General features: G+C 43.1%; 1 protein-coding gene across 2 annotated transcripts in view; it reads right to left on the reverse strand.

The window, feature by feature from the left end:
• Positions 1 to 16,936, reverse strand: part of LOC146366223 (signal-induced proliferation-associated 1-like protein 1) — a 41,690-nt gene that overhangs the window by 12,903 nt on the left and 11,851 nt on the right. For both annotated transcript variants that reach the window (XM_084915776.1, XM_084915777.1), the window contains exons 2-7: positions 7,739 to 9,432; positions 7,484 to 7,614; positions 6,190 to 6,378; positions 5,853 to 6,027; positions 4,059 to 4,162; positions 3,652 to 3,809 (exon numbers count right to left, since the gene is read on the reverse strand). In XM_084915776.1, coding sequence (XP_084771902.1) covers positions 3,652 to 3,809; positions 4,059 to 4,162; positions 5,853 to 6,027; positions 6,190 to 6,378; positions 7,484 to 7,614; positions 7,739 to 9,230 — 2,249 coding nt within the window. In that variant the 5' untranslated portion in view covers positions 9,231 to 9,432. The remainder of the gene's footprint in view (positions 1 to 3,651; positions 3,810 to 4,058; positions 4,163 to 5,852; positions 6,028 to 6,189; positions 6,379 to 7,483; positions 7,615 to 7,738; positions 9,433 to 16,936) is intronic.

A 16,936-nucleotide genomic window follows, 5' to 3' on the forward strand; every position in this document is an offset into this window, starting at 1 on the left:
ACAAACATGTGTAACTTACCTTCTGTCTTCATCAAAAAGTAACCAAGCTCTTCAGATTACTGCATCTAAACACTTATATTCAATCAAGGCGGTAAACAAACTGTGCCGATGCTAACTTAATTCTCCCATGTTCCTATAATACAACACCCAATATAAACCACTCAGTACTGTGTAGCAAATCCTTGTAACTGAGTTCTCGTGTCCAGACTCTTTTTTCTCCCCCCTTAAACCATCAGGGGAAGGCATCCAGGGAAAGACTTGTGACAAACAGTCAGGAGTGAAGTCTTAACACATGGTGCCTCAGTCCACACAGAATATGAGTTGAATTCGAAGACTGAGATTGTGCGGATGATTCTTGCGTAGGGTAGCAGGATTGTCTTCAAGGATTCAGTGTCTTGGGCCTCTCCATTTCTTCCATAAGGTAAACAACAAAGATTTCTCTCTTTCTCTCAGAGTATAAACTAAAAGATGAACCCTTTATGCAAAAAGAAAAACAAACGAAAGCAGCCACGAGTCAATGAGATGGAGTAGCTCATCAGAAAAAAAGAAAAGTCAGCACGGAGACGAAAAATAAAAGGGCTCGAAATAAATTAGTCCAAATATGACGCCGCCGTGGCTGAACAGACAGAAGGTTGGCTCGACCTGTCTGCTCCTCAGGTTGGCTCTGTGAGCTATGAGAAACACTGCTCTTAACAGTCCTCCCCACTCACATGCATGTCCAGTGAAGAGAGCACTTCATGTGCATGGCGCTAACTCCTTCAGACCACTCCAACTCATGCTGCCCAAAGGCAAAGTGGCAAGCAAGGAAAGGAGGGGGAGGGAGGGTTGAGACTTGTATTTATATGAGTGTGTGAAGAGTGAGTCTTTGAGTGAATTAGTGTACGGCGGGTGGGGGGCAGTGTGTGCAAGTGAGCATGAGAAAGAGGTAAAAGGAGAAATGGGAGTAGGGGAGTGAGTGGGAGCAACTACATGTGTATAATATCTGTGTGTTCAAAGCACAGAAAGAGCATGTGCAGTGGGGTAGAAACGCATAAGTGTCATCGCCACACAACTCCACGGGAGAACCCCCATCAATGTGACAGCTACTGCACAAGTAATTTCTTCTATCTGACAATAATCAAACTAATTCACACGCATACAGATGTGCAGTGGAAACGCAGCTCACGAAGACGGGACAGCAGCCAGGCAACAGGCTTTTATGCTAGCTTTTGCCTTCCAGTCAGTGCTTTTGTCTTAATGCTACTGTAGCTACCTGCATGAAAACACATCTACAAGCTCTGAAAAGTGGTGTGGAGCTTTTAAGAGTCCCATAAAAGGATCCGGTCCCAGACAGAGATGCGAAGCCAAAATCAGATTTTCATTCAACGTCACTGAGGTTTGTCAGTTTGACCCATTTAAAATTGCAATGCATCTCGTTTTCACTGCATATGCTCATACACTGCCAAAGCATCGTCATTCAGCATAAAATTCTGCTGTCTGGTCTCAGACACAACCTGCTTTGCAAAGATATGCACAAGGTTTACTTTATGTAATTTATGTACATTAATTTATGTTAATGTATAACCACTACCTTTGAGGAGGCTAAACCTTGTTAAGGACTCTGCAGGTCCAAAGCGATGTTCTGTGCCTTTGAGCCTAAAGATCATGAAGGATCACACCAATAATCTTGCAGCAAAGCTACTTCCTCTTTTTAAGAAACAGCAAATCACAGAACAGGAAAGCACTGACTGAGAAAAGGAAGAATAAAATATTTTCACCAGTGTCCCGTCTACATTAACATTTCATAATTTGCTTAAAAATAACATCCAGTGACTTTTGATAATTAACAGAAAATATAGCTCCTCATCTATAACATTGCTCATGTATTTATATTGCAGCACAGCTGCCACTAGACAGATGAGTGATAAGGGAAACGGGCCCATTTCTTTAACCTAAGCCATGTTAATCTGGAGTAAAACTGGTCACACCAGTTAACAAATTCCTCTTGGCCCAGTCCCCAGAAATACCATAAGCTATGATTACTCTGACTCTTGTGGGGCTCTATATGTATACTCTGAGTATACAAAAAAATGGTTAAAGTACACAAGCTTAAGTAGAAGATGAGGTCGTACTGGACGGGGCTCCCTGGGATCTGTTTGTTAGAAAGTATGTGAACCAACACACTGTGCTGAAATCCATCAGAGGGTCATAACAACCATCTGCCTCTCTTCATTGGCAGTGAGGCGGTGGAGAGGGCGAGTAGTTTTAAATTCTTGGGGGTAACTGTGACCGAGGACCTGTCCTGGGGCAACCATATCACCTCAGTTGCACGGAAGGCCCAACAGCGCCTCTACTACCTGAGGAGACTGCGGAGCGCACACATTCCCAGATCTCTGATGTTGAACTTCTACAACTGTGCCATCAGCAGTGTTCTGACGTATGGATTTCTAGTGTGGTTCCCCAGCTGCACCAAGGCCGATCAGCAAGCACTCCAGCGGGTGGTGAAAGAAGCTGGCAGAATTATTGGAACAAGTCTGCCAGAGATTAGTAATATCTTCCCCACTCGCTGTCTGAGGAGGGTGCATAGTATCCTGCGGGACCAACATCACCCTGCGCGCCACCTTTTCCACCTGCTGCCCTCAGGGAGAAGGTACAGGTCTATACAGGCCAGAACATCCAGATTGGCCAACAGCCTGTATCCACAGGCTGTGAGGCTTCTGAACTCTCTGCCCCCCTCTCACGGACAATAACCATATCCAACTCTTTAATAGCACTGAACTGGTCTGCATTGGTGCATCATATCTTTATTCTCTTTCCCCCTCCTGTCCCCCACCCCTCTTTCTTAAATAGATAACTATCATATCTGACATCATATCTCACAGTACAATAATAATATTGTATGGGTTGCATTGTTGTACTTTGTCATGTTTCTCAGGTCTTTGTCTGAATTTCTTATGAACATTACTTGTCATGTTCTCATGTTGTTGCTAAGGATTGTCTTATTGCACTGGAGTCACACTGGGTTAAATATTTACACTTGGGTTTTAAGGGGTATTTATTATTTCCTTTATTATTGTATTTATGGGTTGTACGGAAGCTCCAAACGCAATTTCATTGTTCTCTGACAATGACAATAAATACTTATCTATCTATCTATCTATCTATCTATCTATCTATCTATCTATCTATCATATTAAAACTAAATATGAGCATGTGCTCTGATTCAGTATCAGATTTATCAGGGAAGAATACCCCTTTGTCTTTGATCTGTATAAACACTTAATTTGGTTCCAAGCTAGCCTTTAGTTTCCTTAATTCAGTTAAGGAAACTAAAGTCTAAAGTCAGTCCTTTGTTCAGCTAGCTTTATTCCTCTTTTGATGATCTTCTCCCTCACAACAAGAAAGTTTGAGATATAATACATAAAGGCTTGCTGAGGTATAATAGGCCTCTTTTAAAGAACCAGAAAGGGTACAATTAAAAGCAGAGTCACGAGCTTGTCAGCCAAGAGACCACAGTTGTTTTAAAACTTGTTTTCCCTTTATTGTTTTTTGTGAATTCTTTTCATTTTCAATTTTGGGTCAAGTTTAGGCACTAAAAAGTACTTGGTTAGTTTACAGATTCAAAACAGGCTGCTCATGTTTCATCTCTGCTGGTCACGCTTAAAGACCCACCTGTAGCATGTGCTGTCGGAGCAGGGGTTGTGTACTCGTACGATGATGAAGACATGCTGAAAGTGGGAGCGAATAGTCTTGGGAGTGAAAGGGTGAGCGCCGGGCTCCTGGAACACTATGGTCACTATGTCGTTCCCAATGTGCCGCTTTCTCAGCAACTAGTCATTGAAAAACAAGGAATTTTTAGAGAGGCGTGACAACTGAATGTAAAAGTCATACAAAGGATTTGGTACGTTCCATTTACTGGCATTCCAAAAAAACCACATTCTTTAAAATGAAACCTGATTCCTGAATGATAAGTCATAACATTCCTCTCTGATGTCTTTGTGGCGCAAATAAAAAGAAGTTTTTCATTTCCGAAAACACAACTCAGGACATACCACGAAATATGTACTCCCCATCTTTACCTGCTGTTTGTTGTTGGCCGTGTAAGGCAGCAGAGTAGACACATGGAACATGATCTCATAATCCTTGTATGAAGTGTACAGGGAGTGAGTGCCCGTGGAATCCGCTGCAGGAAAAATAGGAATACAGTGTTCAGACTCATTGTATTGCTACTGCCATTCATTTTTCTTTTCAGTGTTTTTTTGTGCAAGACAGGATGCAATTTCACTGTAGCACAAACAGCTACACAATAGTCAGCTGTGGATCAATGTCAGCCTGTCAAAGCTAATGTTAATAAAGAGAACAATTAATTGTTTTACTCATGCATCCTGTAAGGGAAGCTCGTTACATTTTTCCCTGCCATTGCACAACAAAGGGCTAGAATTACTAAGCAGGGAAAAATAGGCCGAGACCCCAATCGCAAAAAAATAATAAACAAATATAGGAGCAGAGAGTTCAATGTGCAAATGTATGGAAGTTTAATTAATTTCCAGTGTTACAGCTGACCTGTCAGATTAATGTAAATAATAATTATTTACTATCACATTCTGATTAATCGAATGCTAACGTATTTATTGAAAATGTGCGCATCTATCTCTTTTTTTAAAAATTTGCTGTGTGAGGCTGCAGATCTTTATTAAAGTCACGTACAGCACAGCCACCTGTGGGCAGCAGACAAAATCTGAATTGTGGCAAAATACAAAATTATATTGAATGAAACCTGAGCATCATTATTACAGCACACTTCTCACATCTGTCTGAGTCACAATGGTAGTTTCATTTTGACATATAACATGTTATTTAATTGATCTGATAATAAAGAGAAGGTAGATTTGTGGCGTTTAAACACAGTTCTGTGTACACTTGCTGCTGGTTAAAGACCTGGAAACAGAGGATTCAAAGCTGTCTGTATCAAATGTGTAAAAAAAAAAAAGATTACTATATGCTCTAAGTCCACTTCTGCTCTGTTACATTAAAATAACAGTATAGGAAACCAGCAGTATGTGTTTAGGCTGAGAACTCAGTGAAGAGGACAGAGGCCAAGCTTTAGCAATGCTAACCCCCACAGCTTTGAGCAATCCACCCATGGCAATTACATGTTAATTCTGATAACATCTCCCAATGGAATTCCAAATAAATCAACTCTCCTAGGAACAACTATCACAGCCATATCAGGCACAAAATAAGACATGCTTTTGTTTCAGCATTAAATAATGGCGCAATTTGCAGGAAATCACATGTATGATTCATTTAAATACACTCCTCCCCAAATTACGAGGTCTGAAAGAGGATTGTGTGTGATAAGCTCAGCTAAAATAACTCTGCCCATGCCTTTCAGTCAGAAACATCTTACGGCGCCTCTTTAGCAAATCCCAAAACAATCTTTTTTGAAAGCCAAAAGTTTTGTACTATTGTAAACCAACAATAAATGTAGGGTAAATGATCTAGGGCCTCATTCATTCACCTAACAAATCTGTTTAGTCATGCCAGGCAACATAAAAGTCCTGATATAGTCACAACACATCAGGTGTCATTTTATTCTCTAGTGCCAGCACTAATAGACTGTTGTAGCGGGCATGTTGGTCAGAAGGAACAGAAAGTGAGATAAAAGCGGAGAAGATAAGATTTACCAAGATAAAGGGCCAAAGTTCAAAAACTATAAAGTGTAATATGAAGAAGGGGAAATCCAAGTCACCATTCACATCATGTCTTACTTTCACTACCAAAACGAAAGATATCTACACTCTTATATGCAATCAGTTTCAGTGATCAGCGGGTTTGTATGTGTCATCTATAAGTATGCTGGGGAAACTTACTTTTTGTGTCCAGCTGGGCTCTGTACTTGGTGAAGCCCCTGAGGCGAACCTTCTCCCCCAGCAGCTGGAGGAACTCTTCCAGGGCGGGACCGGCTACTTCGTTGTTGTACATTTCCTCCTCTGTGCTCTGCCCTGCTCGGCAGTACATCACTCCCACTTTTACCTGAAAACTCAGCTGAGAACAAGCACAGACACAAACATGACAGTCAATTTATTTCTTTAATCTACTTCAGCAGTGAGCAGGTTGAATAAAAGAATTCCTATTCAGTTATTATAAACACATGTTGCAGCACTTTAAACTTCCAATCCTTTGGAAAATTGTTTATTTTCCGCCTACCCCTTGTTCATCCAGTTTCATCAGCTGCTCAGTGACTTTGGGTGTGTTGAGAGCCAGTCTGAGGCAGGAGAGATCCAGCTCAGGCAGAAGATACTCCAGTACATCTTTAATGGGCAGACCTCGGCTGGTGCCATGCTTAGAGGTGGAAGGCACTGCATCTTCTAGTATAGAACCTCGAAGAGTTATCAGCTGGAAACACAGAGATAAAGAAGAGGAGATTACAGTGAGGAGCGCGAGAACCAAAGGAATGCACCTCAGGAATTTTTAATGCGCTCTGAACTCTTGGAGATGAAACACAGTGATAACAAAACATGCCTGCCCTGACACATGGAAGGAAACACAGGCTGCTGTGGTTCTTAAAGTCATAGCTGCCTCTCATTCAACCATTAAGAAGTTATGTGAAAACACAGAACAATCACAAAGTGCAAACGAGGAAGAAGAGGAGGTGGAAGGGCTTGTCTAAGCGTTCTGTGTACACAAAGTGTGCATTGTGCTGGGCTCTGGGACTGAGCTCAATCGCTTGGCTATCATAAGCAGCTGGAACGGATGGAGACTTTCTCTCTCCTGCGAGCTTGAGGCTGTGCTGGGCTTGTTTTTACAATAGACCTGTGTTCCCCATGTCTAGAAGGTATGGTGGGGGTGTGCTTAGGTAATTCAGGCTAAAGTGTGGGGGTTTAATCACATGCACCTGTCCTGCCTCAGTCCACAACAAACAGCCCCAGGCAGATGCCTTTATCCACTGTCTGGGAATGCATGTCCATATAATCCCATAACGCAAAATTCAAAATCCAATATCCCAAGCCAAACACAGAAGACAGGGGAGCTAACACAACTACTAAATATGACAGTCTATTTTTACTGAAACAAAGACGTAAAGTTCTCCACACAGCGGTTTTAGGTTGCTGACAGGCCTTGGAGGCTGGAGGATGAGCGCACTTCCTGAAGTTTCTTCACACATTGCTGATATTGTGAGACAGCTGAATAGCCCAGGGGTTGGTTGCATAACCAAAAAAAAATTAAAAAACCCAAACAAGGACTGAGACTTATTTTACCTTGAGCTGGTCTTCCTAATATGGGATGCATAGAGTTGTTGCAATAAACACACCTTCTATATGGTTATATAAGGTCTGTGGTGCATGTATAGCACCCTAAATCCAAAGAAGCTTGCGTCACAGACAAGCAAAGTAATTTGTTTCCCAAACTGGTGAAATGCTGTGGGCATATTTTTCCACAGTAGACAGGAATAGCATGACGTTATGCTGAGGTTCCATGCAGGACAGACACTATATCTGACCTCGCTGGTCCTGAAGATGACACGATAGTTATACTGCTGGCCATGCTCCTTGTCCTCCTCCAGCTTCTCTCTGCGCATGCTCACTGCCACTGGACCCAATGCCTCATCTAGCCCAAAGTAGTTCCAATGATCTGAGGTAGAAGTAGTAGTACAATTAAAAACTGATCATGTATGTTCAACAGCACTACTTCTTTAAACAATAAATCCATCTATATGCTATGACAGCTGTAATGAAAGCAGGTGAATGCATCTCACCCCTCAGGTAGAAGAACTTCCGATAGTAGTAGGCTCCCAGGTCCACGTGCTCCACAATGTATTGTTTGCCCTTTTCGCTGAGCGTGCTCGGGCCCTCCTTTGGTCCCTCAAGAACTGCTACTCCAGCATTGGTTAAGTGTGTGCTCACAGATGTTTCGTACAAGTTATTTTCCCCACTCAGGGTCCCTGAGCCACAGTTTCCAGCTCCGCCACCCACAAGCCCATGATACCCTGGCCCGTTAGCCCCCAGCTTGCGCCGCGCAATGCCATCGGCACCGATCTCATTGCGGAAGCAAGGGCAGCTTAGCAACATTTCGTTGCTTTGTTCATCTCCAGCATCCAGGCTAGGACTGTCCCTGGAATTGAGATCTTCCTGGCTTCCACTAGGAGAGCTATAAGGCAGGCTGTGGGTGGATGACAGAGTAGAGGTAGCAGAGGCCACGGCAGCGGCAGACGCTCCCGTGGTGGTGTTTTTCCTCTTGCCTGCAGTCTGCCGCAACTGAATAATTTCATTGAGGTCAAAAAGCATGCTCTGAACATCGTAGTGAGCGAACCCTTTCTGACACACCCAGGGCTTGAGAGGAGGGCCCGTGTCATCCGTTCGGCTGTCCTCCACATCAGACCCCGCTCTGGGGGAGTCGGACTCACCTCGCACGTTCCTAAGTTTACGGAATATAGACTCGCCTCCTGTTTCAGACTTTGTGCGTCTCTTTGGGGGCTTATCTCTGTCCTTCGCCTTAGGAAGATGACCGTCTGTGACATCCTCCTGAAGATCAAGAATCCCTTGCTTGGATGCAATATTTAGCATGTCCTCCAGTTTCTCTGGAGCAGGGCTACGTTGATCAACTTTGTCGCCTTGATAGCCCTTAAGCATTTCAAAGAAGCTGTCTCCAGCTACTCCATGTTGATCTATCGAGGAGGTGCTGCCATATTCACGGTGAAGAGGGGACAATTTGGCTCCCGATGATGGACCCCACTCCTCCCCACTGTCTCCACTGCCTTCCATCTCACCAACAGTCATGTCACTATTGCTGCGCTGGCGGATGCGTCTCTGCCGTGGGTTTCTATGTGCAGGACCTCTATAGTCTCCTGGAGCGAGGTAACGGGTGTCAGGGCTGTAATTGTTAGCCTGGGACTGGGCTCGATTCTTTAAAGTGTTGTGGATGTTACGCAGCATTGTTGAGTCCTGAGGGCTCATTATAGAGCCTAACTTTATGTGACTTTTTCCAGCTGAGGGCACACCAGGGTTCTCAGGCTCCGTAGATGAATGCCACAGAGGCATTGTAACGTCTTTCCTTGGGGGCCAGTCGGCCACACGAGCCCGTACACCCATTTTAGGCACTCCTGTGCTCACAGTGGCGTGGATGTTGTCAGTGCGGCTTGAAACCGGAACCCCATTGGCCATACGCAGGTGGCGGGTGTAAAACTCATCACTGGCGGGGACCGAACCCCCAACGGTACGCTCCATGGGTGGGTGCTTCAGGCTGGTCATTACATAAGTGCCAAAGGCAAAAGGCACTCAGCAGGTGAGCATGGCTGCCTCTGGGATGGGACACTGCTCTCTGACCTCATGAGCCATTTGATTGTCTGGATTAAGAGGCAAATTCACCTCATCAGCGCTCAAGACGGCTTTATGCCTCCTTACATGTGTCGAGACTGCCACACGGCATTTTCCACACTCCAAACACCCGCTCCTGGAAACAAAAGAAAAATCAGTAAGTGCATAGAGTAATATTCTAAAGAGCCATAAATGAATACGCATGATGAGTCACAAGGCTTTTTCCTGTCATAAATAAGACTGGAAATAAAGGAAAACAAGCAGTGTAGCAGATATTATTTAGAGCATTCTTTATATTTATTAATTAACACCACCTCTGCAGTACATTTTATATTAGTATGGTTTTGAAAATATCTACTCTCACGAATAGAGGGCATCCTTTCTTCCAACCTTTCCCCAAAAACCAAAAACAAAACACACAAGGACACAAGGATCTTCAGAAATATGCAAATGCTTATTTTCTATAAAAAGCAGTATATATGTGGGATGCACGGACCTGCCTGGAGAACAGAATGTGAATTCTTTTCTCTTTTTAAAAACCAGTGAAAATTCAACGGCACGTTCAATTTCAGATAAGGGAGCCTACTTTTCAAACCAATTTCAGCATAACCATTGTGGGGAAACACAGAAAGTCTGCCAAATTATAAAAAGAGGTTAACAGTGAGTGCATGGTTTTTTTTCCTTGAAATTCTAAGCCATTTCCTTAATAAGATCATTTATGTAGATGGAACATGAGTGAGAGAACAATCTAAATATCTTCAGCTGGCAGACTTCTAGCTCACCCCTTCTCTGACATCTCCTCGAATGCCCCTTTAAATAGCCAAACATTAGTGATTTGTATTGCTTAGTCGCACTTGTCAGGATCAAATATGCCAAGCTGCACATCAAAAAGCAAAGTGGCCCTTTGAAAGTCATCTGAAAAGTGGGTGATGATCCTCTGCCTGACAAATCAGGCCAATTTGGCAGTGAGACACTGAGGGAGATTAAGGCTTTACTTTCACTTGGCCCTGACTGGCTGTGGCTGTGATCACATTAGCCACCAGCAACAAGAGCACTGTGACGGTCCTATAGCACAGCCACCTTCACACTGCATCAAAACATCAGGAGCAGCTCAAAATCATGCAGTCCTTAGCAGAAAGAAGGCCCTCACCTTTGTTTAAACCATACAGAATTAAGGAAATGGAAGCTTTTCATCAAAGGCAACAAACTACAATGTATGTGAAAGTGGTGCACAGTATCACGTGACCGGCAACGTTGCCACAGTGGCACAGTTAAGTGAGAGACGGGCCAAATATTCCCTAGATGCTTTCCTCATATGTTTGATATATCAACATCGATTTATAAGTCATGCAAAGAGTGTAAGCACAAAATCTCAAAGCTCTGCAGATGATTCAGTTTTCAGAAAGCCTTAGGCAAATCAGCCAGAGTCAGCCTAGCTTCAGTACACAGAAGAGTGCTTTCTGACAACAAATCTTTAAGCCTGTGCATATTATGCAGCAGAGTGGGATTCTGCAGGCCCAATATTGTGCAAAAAACATGCAGCATTAAATCATGCAGTAGCAATTAAAGTCATAAATCCTGCTTGCAAAATGTAGCATGCAGAGGCTAATGTGCTTACAGGCTTTTGCACTGTTTTTGCACAAACAAACTGTGAGCTGAAACAAACATGAAGACTTTCAAATCAAACCCAGTATATTATTTTAATGGGTAGAGCTTACAAGCAAAAATGGCCTCGGATCACATCATTCGACCTTCATGTATCTTTTGAAATCTTCAGCGAGAGCATAACCAAGTAGGATGACAGGCAGTATCTCCAATATGATCTTCAGTCTGTCACACAAGGAGGGTTTCCTGCTTAGCTGAATGGACATCAATTGTTTGGGGCATGGCAGTAGATTATGTGCCTGGAGCAAATTAATAAACACTCATTATTTATTTAAAAAAACTAATTCATGTCCTACTAAATCTCTCTTTCTCTCACGTTTATAGGAGTGAAAATAGTCAGGGAATGCAAGTTAAACCATGCGTCTAGTCCCAGAGCGTTGGGCCTCATTCCCTTATGCCGCCGAGCGTCCACAGGGACAGAGAGATGAATTGAACTAACACATGATACACGTGCGCACACACATGTCCCAGAAAACAGGCCTCTAATCTCCTCGCTGACAGTTACGCAGACAGACGGCTGACTTCATGGTCCTGTCAGATTAAAAGAATAACTATAGCACTGAGACTTAGAGTCTTGTTTTGGCTGAGAGCGGGGAAAACTTTATAAGAAACAAAGATAAAACCTAACGATTCACAGGATAATGCCGTCTTGTTCTAAACCATCCTATCAGTCTTTTTCTATTTAAAAAAAAAAAAAAGAAAGAAGATTTTTCCACATCTCAGTGGGACGTGTCTAGACAGCTTCTGCATGCTGACCAAATTTGGTTAACTTCCTGTAATTGGGGCTCTAACCTCTGAGTGTAGACCATGTGACCCTACCTAGAGATGAGAAAAAGAGCAATAAAGAGGTGATGATTTTATGACATACCTCTCATGATCTACAATTTGTTGATTGTGTGCTTCTGGGAATGAGACAGAGTAATGAGTTTCTTGGAAGCCTCAGTGTGTGTTTAATTCAGCTCATACAGTGGGGCCTTCCAGACACCCATGAAATCAAAGGTGGAAGACAGACAGCAGTCAGTCAGCAGGAACGGTGAATCGTGCAGTGAATCACAAGCATGAGCTGAGGGTATGAGAATGTCCTGAGTCATCATCATTAAGGCACAGCTTGGCTTACTAGACTTATATTAAAAAAAAGACTGTGTCTCCTGAAGGGGAGTCCCATTTGCTAATCTTGCTGATGTTGATGAGAGAAAGGACAACATGCTGCAGTTGAAAGAGTCTTCCCCCTCGGGTCTCCCAACAGAGAGGGAATGAAGTTTCCCAGTACAACAGGCAAGTGTATCCAAAGCCGAGACAAAAGAGCCGAAGGATTGCCCTACAAGCTTGTAATTACTGCGTGCTTGAATGAGGCTAAGGGGCTGTTTGCCTGACACCATTGGCTTTCAAACAGGAACCCTACCATTTAGTCCATCAGCTCTCTCTGTGTACTAATCTTTCCCCGCTCTAAGAGTTGACAGGGCTGTTGGGCAACAGACACAAAGGTCCCTCTGTCCAAGCTTGGTCAAAAACTGGGGCCTCATTCCAGCACAGTGAAGTCTTTGAAAATTGCCTGGCACGGGAACCTCACTATAGCTGTGTGTATGCGGCCGCCAGGAAAAACCAGATGAATTAAATGCAAAGCGGAACTGGAGAGATAGAGATGGAGCAAATATCAAACCAGAATTTGGAAAGAAGGGAAACAGACTTATTTTTCTAAAAAAAAAAAAAAAAAAAAAAAAAAAAGGTAAAAGGCAAAAGAATAATGTCAAAAAAGGGGGGGAAAACTATCTGTATGAGATTCATAACAGGACCGATTAGCTGTTCTGTAATCCACTCACTCACAGCTGCAACACATATTAACTAGCAGATAACTGAGGGTTAGGGAGAAAAAGGGAAAGCTATCATGTCTGGGAAAGATGAATACACTATAAAAGGAGCCAAAAAGAAAAAAAGACAGAATACATAGGGAAGCAAAAACTCATCTACAACTGGCCACAATGTCATGCACCAGTCAGAAAGAGACTGATGTAATAATAGTCAAGCCAGACTCCTACACAGCATTTCTTTTCATGTAGGGCGTGTAAGTGAGTGAGGGGTGAACTGAGGTAGCCGCTGAACTTCCAGATGCACAGGACGTAGTAGAGCAACTTCACTAGTTCCTTCTCTCTGTTTGACTCTCCCCGTCTTTCTCTCTGCCCTTCCCCACCTCTCCCTGCTGCCTCCTCCTGTTCACAGATCTGGCTGAGAACCAGGCACGAACCTGCCCGTCCATCTGATTGAGCAAACCTGAGAACCTGACGCCTTCAGGGGAAAACAAGGCAGGCATGCTGGCAGACAAACAACACTAGCATCATCCAACTGCGAGCAAAGATCCTGGAATTCCACCAATTTCAGTGGAGGAAGTGATGAACATCTGTGTGCATGGAGGGGAAGAAGTCGGGCATGTTTAGGCAATGCTGTCTGCCCAAGAGTTATAAAACACCTTTTTTTTAAAAAAAAAAAAGCTTGTCTTCTATTCTTGCAGTTACCTTACACTGAAAGCTTTGATCTAGGTTGTACCCGCTCTGGGTGAAGTGGAGTGCCACACTGAGAACTGGGCCGATGAACGCCACGTGTAGTTGGAGGACTTGAAAACCCAGTGGCAGTGTATCGACATTCATCACATCCATTGTCCCGTAGTGCGCCGTTGTGCTAACGCTCCTCTGCCTTAACGCTGGGCCCCCCTCGCTATCACTGCAGCACAGTTCAGTGAGTAATGGGCAGCGCTAACCGCTGGCAAAGTGAATTTCACTCACGGCCGTACACGAGACGACAGTTCTGGAGGAGAGCCAGAACACATTCATTGCCATTATCTCCAGCAGGGCGTCCTCGATCCTTCCTCTCCTCTTATACAGAAAGCACTTCAGCAGGGTTTCACGTGGGAGACACAGGAGAATAAACAGACACTTGAAACACTTTACATAGTTTATAGTTAGCAACAGTAAACCCATTCCTATATCCAATTATCTGGGTGGGCCCCAAGTTCTGACAATGAAAGCCTTTGTCCAACTCCTACAGTGAGACTTTTTAAAAAAACAAACAAACCCCAAAGCTAATTGCACAGCTAAGTGCTTAGGTGGTCTACTTATCTAGACTAAAGAAGAATTACTACCTCTCCTGTTTAACACCTGATGATAATCTGTCAAAGAAAATTGTCTTAAATAGGTTTATAGTTGATTTGAATTATGCTATGCTATAACAGTATGTACAGTCATTTAATTTATAAAGACAATGGTTTAGAGCCTCATATTTGACTGAGACAGTTTAGATATAATCCCATCATCTTTTACAGATTGTGGCTTAGAAAGAGCAGTGGCGAAGAAGCAGTGTGCTGCTGCCTGAAGAGGAATGTAAAAAATTCTAATGAGGTGGCCGCCTAGCTGCTGAACTGCAGCAGTTCGGAGCTGGGTTTTAAAAGTGGAAGTCTGCTCAAGGCTGTACTTTCCCTCTCCTTGCCCTTCCTCCCTGCCTGCCTACAACCCTAGGACTCCATTAGAGACAGGGAGCTACTGATGCACATAGACAGGTACATGCAGAGACAAAGACCCGAGCACACACACACACGTGCACACACATTCATGCACAGCAAAACCTAGAAAATAAGACAGCAAAGTCTACAGAAACAACATCTACGCAACAACAGAGATTGTGCTTATGAGAACAATCCCTGGGAACTGATGACTGATGGATACCCGTTTCTGAAGCTAAACCACTTGTTGTTTAATCATAAACAGCACTTTTGTGTCTCGCACCAGTCCGCTGAGATGTTATTTCTGGAAAACCTGTCTCAAACCAAAAATATATTTTCTTCATGTTTGACATGCAAATTATGGTCTCTTTATGATCTCCGTGCAGAAACTACTCAAGACTGCCCAGAATAAAAAGATCACCCTATGCACAATTCAACTTTCCAAAGATACCTCTTAACAAAAATAAACAATAAAATGTAAAATGTCTGTGCAAATAAAGAGGCTGGCCAAATATAATCTTTTTTAAATGCTTCTGTTGTCACTGGAAATCTTTATTGCTATTTCTTCTCAAACTGTACACTGCAGACACTGTTCCCAGGTGGAAGCTGGTGAGGGATTTTATTCTTGTTGCCTAGCGATGTGAGGATGTTGCAATGAGCATGTAATTTACACGGATGCTCTGACTAGCCTGCTGTTCATTTCCTGGTGAATAACCTGTTCTCTCACTACAGATCTGTGTTGCTTGTGGACTTTTACGGAGGTGTATGCTGAATTAATAAAATTATTTTATCCAAGTACAAGCGTTTAAGACTGGCCAGCACCGCAGTCTTGGATAAGCACCGAAAATCATGGTCAAATAATTAATTCAGCAAAGTAGTGAACAACTTTGTACATCCATTTCTGTGAACAATTTCTTCTTCTTTTTCAACACAGCATCAAGGGTTAACAATTTTTCTACCTCAGTGCCAAGAGGCATCTTTGGAGTCTCCATTTCTGGGCACAGTTTACGTGCATTCACTTTCTCAGTTTCTCCATCGGAAACGTGAACGCTTTGGAAAAACCTTGGCTCTAAAACAAAGAGATTCTCTCTCTTTGTGTGTGGCACCGGCACTATGTTGATATAGTGCCATGAAGATAACTGCAGGAAACCTTGGTACAACTGGTGGCATGTTGCCAGTAGCTGATGATAAAGACCAAAGAGCACTGTCATCTGACTCTCACCTGGTGGTACTCATTAAGCACAGTCAAACTGGCACTATCATTTGAGCTGTTTTTCCTGAGTAGCCACCAAACACAAGTTGGCCCACAGTAAGCGTGTCCACAGCAGTTCTTCCCTTTGGGGCCCTTATATGACTTTTCTATGGGTAAGCCCACAGAAAACCCATATGGTACCCATATAGGTTGGTTGCCATGTCCCATAGGAATTTTGCTTTTTGGGGCACCTTAGAGGGAAATCTGTGAGCATCCCACAGTGACTTTGCCCATAGAAAACCCATACGAGGTACATGTAGGGTTGCCCACATGGGGCCCATAGCAGTTTTGCCCTTTTGAGTCTCCATGAGGGTTGGCCCATGCAGGTCAATAGGCCATTCTTAATAAATGGAAAGGGAGAAAAAAGACTGAGGTATACCAAATTACAAAAGAACTGGACTGAAAATCAATGATAACAGGTCTTATGAAGTGATAAACCCACGACATGTTTAGTTCAAACTGGTGTCAAGAAGTAAAGAGATCAAGAACGGTTAAACCTCTCTTGACAGAGGTCCTGTCATGGTTTGGGGCTGTATTTCAACCAGTGCTGTTGGTGATTTTTTCCAAAATTGATAGAGTTATGAACACAAAAAAGTATAATCAGATGTTGATCCTCCATGCAATAGGATGGATTGGTAATGGCTTCCTTTTTCAGCACGACAATGATTCCAAACACACTGTCATCCCTGGATAGAAAAACATACAACAGATTACCCTCAGTCATGGACAGGCCTCCCCAGAGTCTGGAGATAAAATTGAGGTTACTGTACTCTAAAAATCCTAGAAATGTGGTTTCGAGCCAGATGCTTACTCTGAATAACACTTTTAGGAATCCTGGAGTCATTTTTGACCAAGTATGTCATTCAATACGCATTTTGAACAAATATGTAGGACTGCTTTTTTCCATTTGTGCAATATCTCCAAAATTAGAAACATGCTGTCTCAGAATGACGCTGAAAAACTAGTTCATGTATTTATTACTTCTAGGCTGGACTACTGTAATTCATTATTATCTGGATGTCCTAAAAAAATCCCCGTAAAGCCTTCAGTTGATCAAAACATGCTGCTGCAAGAGTCCTGACAGGGGCTAGACAGAGAGAGCATATTTCTCCTATATTGGCTTCTCTACATTGGCTTCCTGGTAAATGCAGAATTGAATTTTAAATCCTGCTCCTAACATACAAGGTGTTGAATAATCAGGCCCCATCTTATCTTATAGTACCTTATTACCCC

The sequence above is a fragment of the Perissodus microlepis genome, chromosome 19 (assembly GCF_051167445.1).
Source record: "Perissodus microlepis isolate ML-2025 ecotype Zambia chromosome 19, ASM5116744v1, whole genome shotgun sequence".
In the NCBI taxonomy this organism is placed as follows: Eukaryota; Metazoa; Chordata; class Actinopteri; order Cichliformes; family Cichlidae; genus Perissodus; species Perissodus microlepis.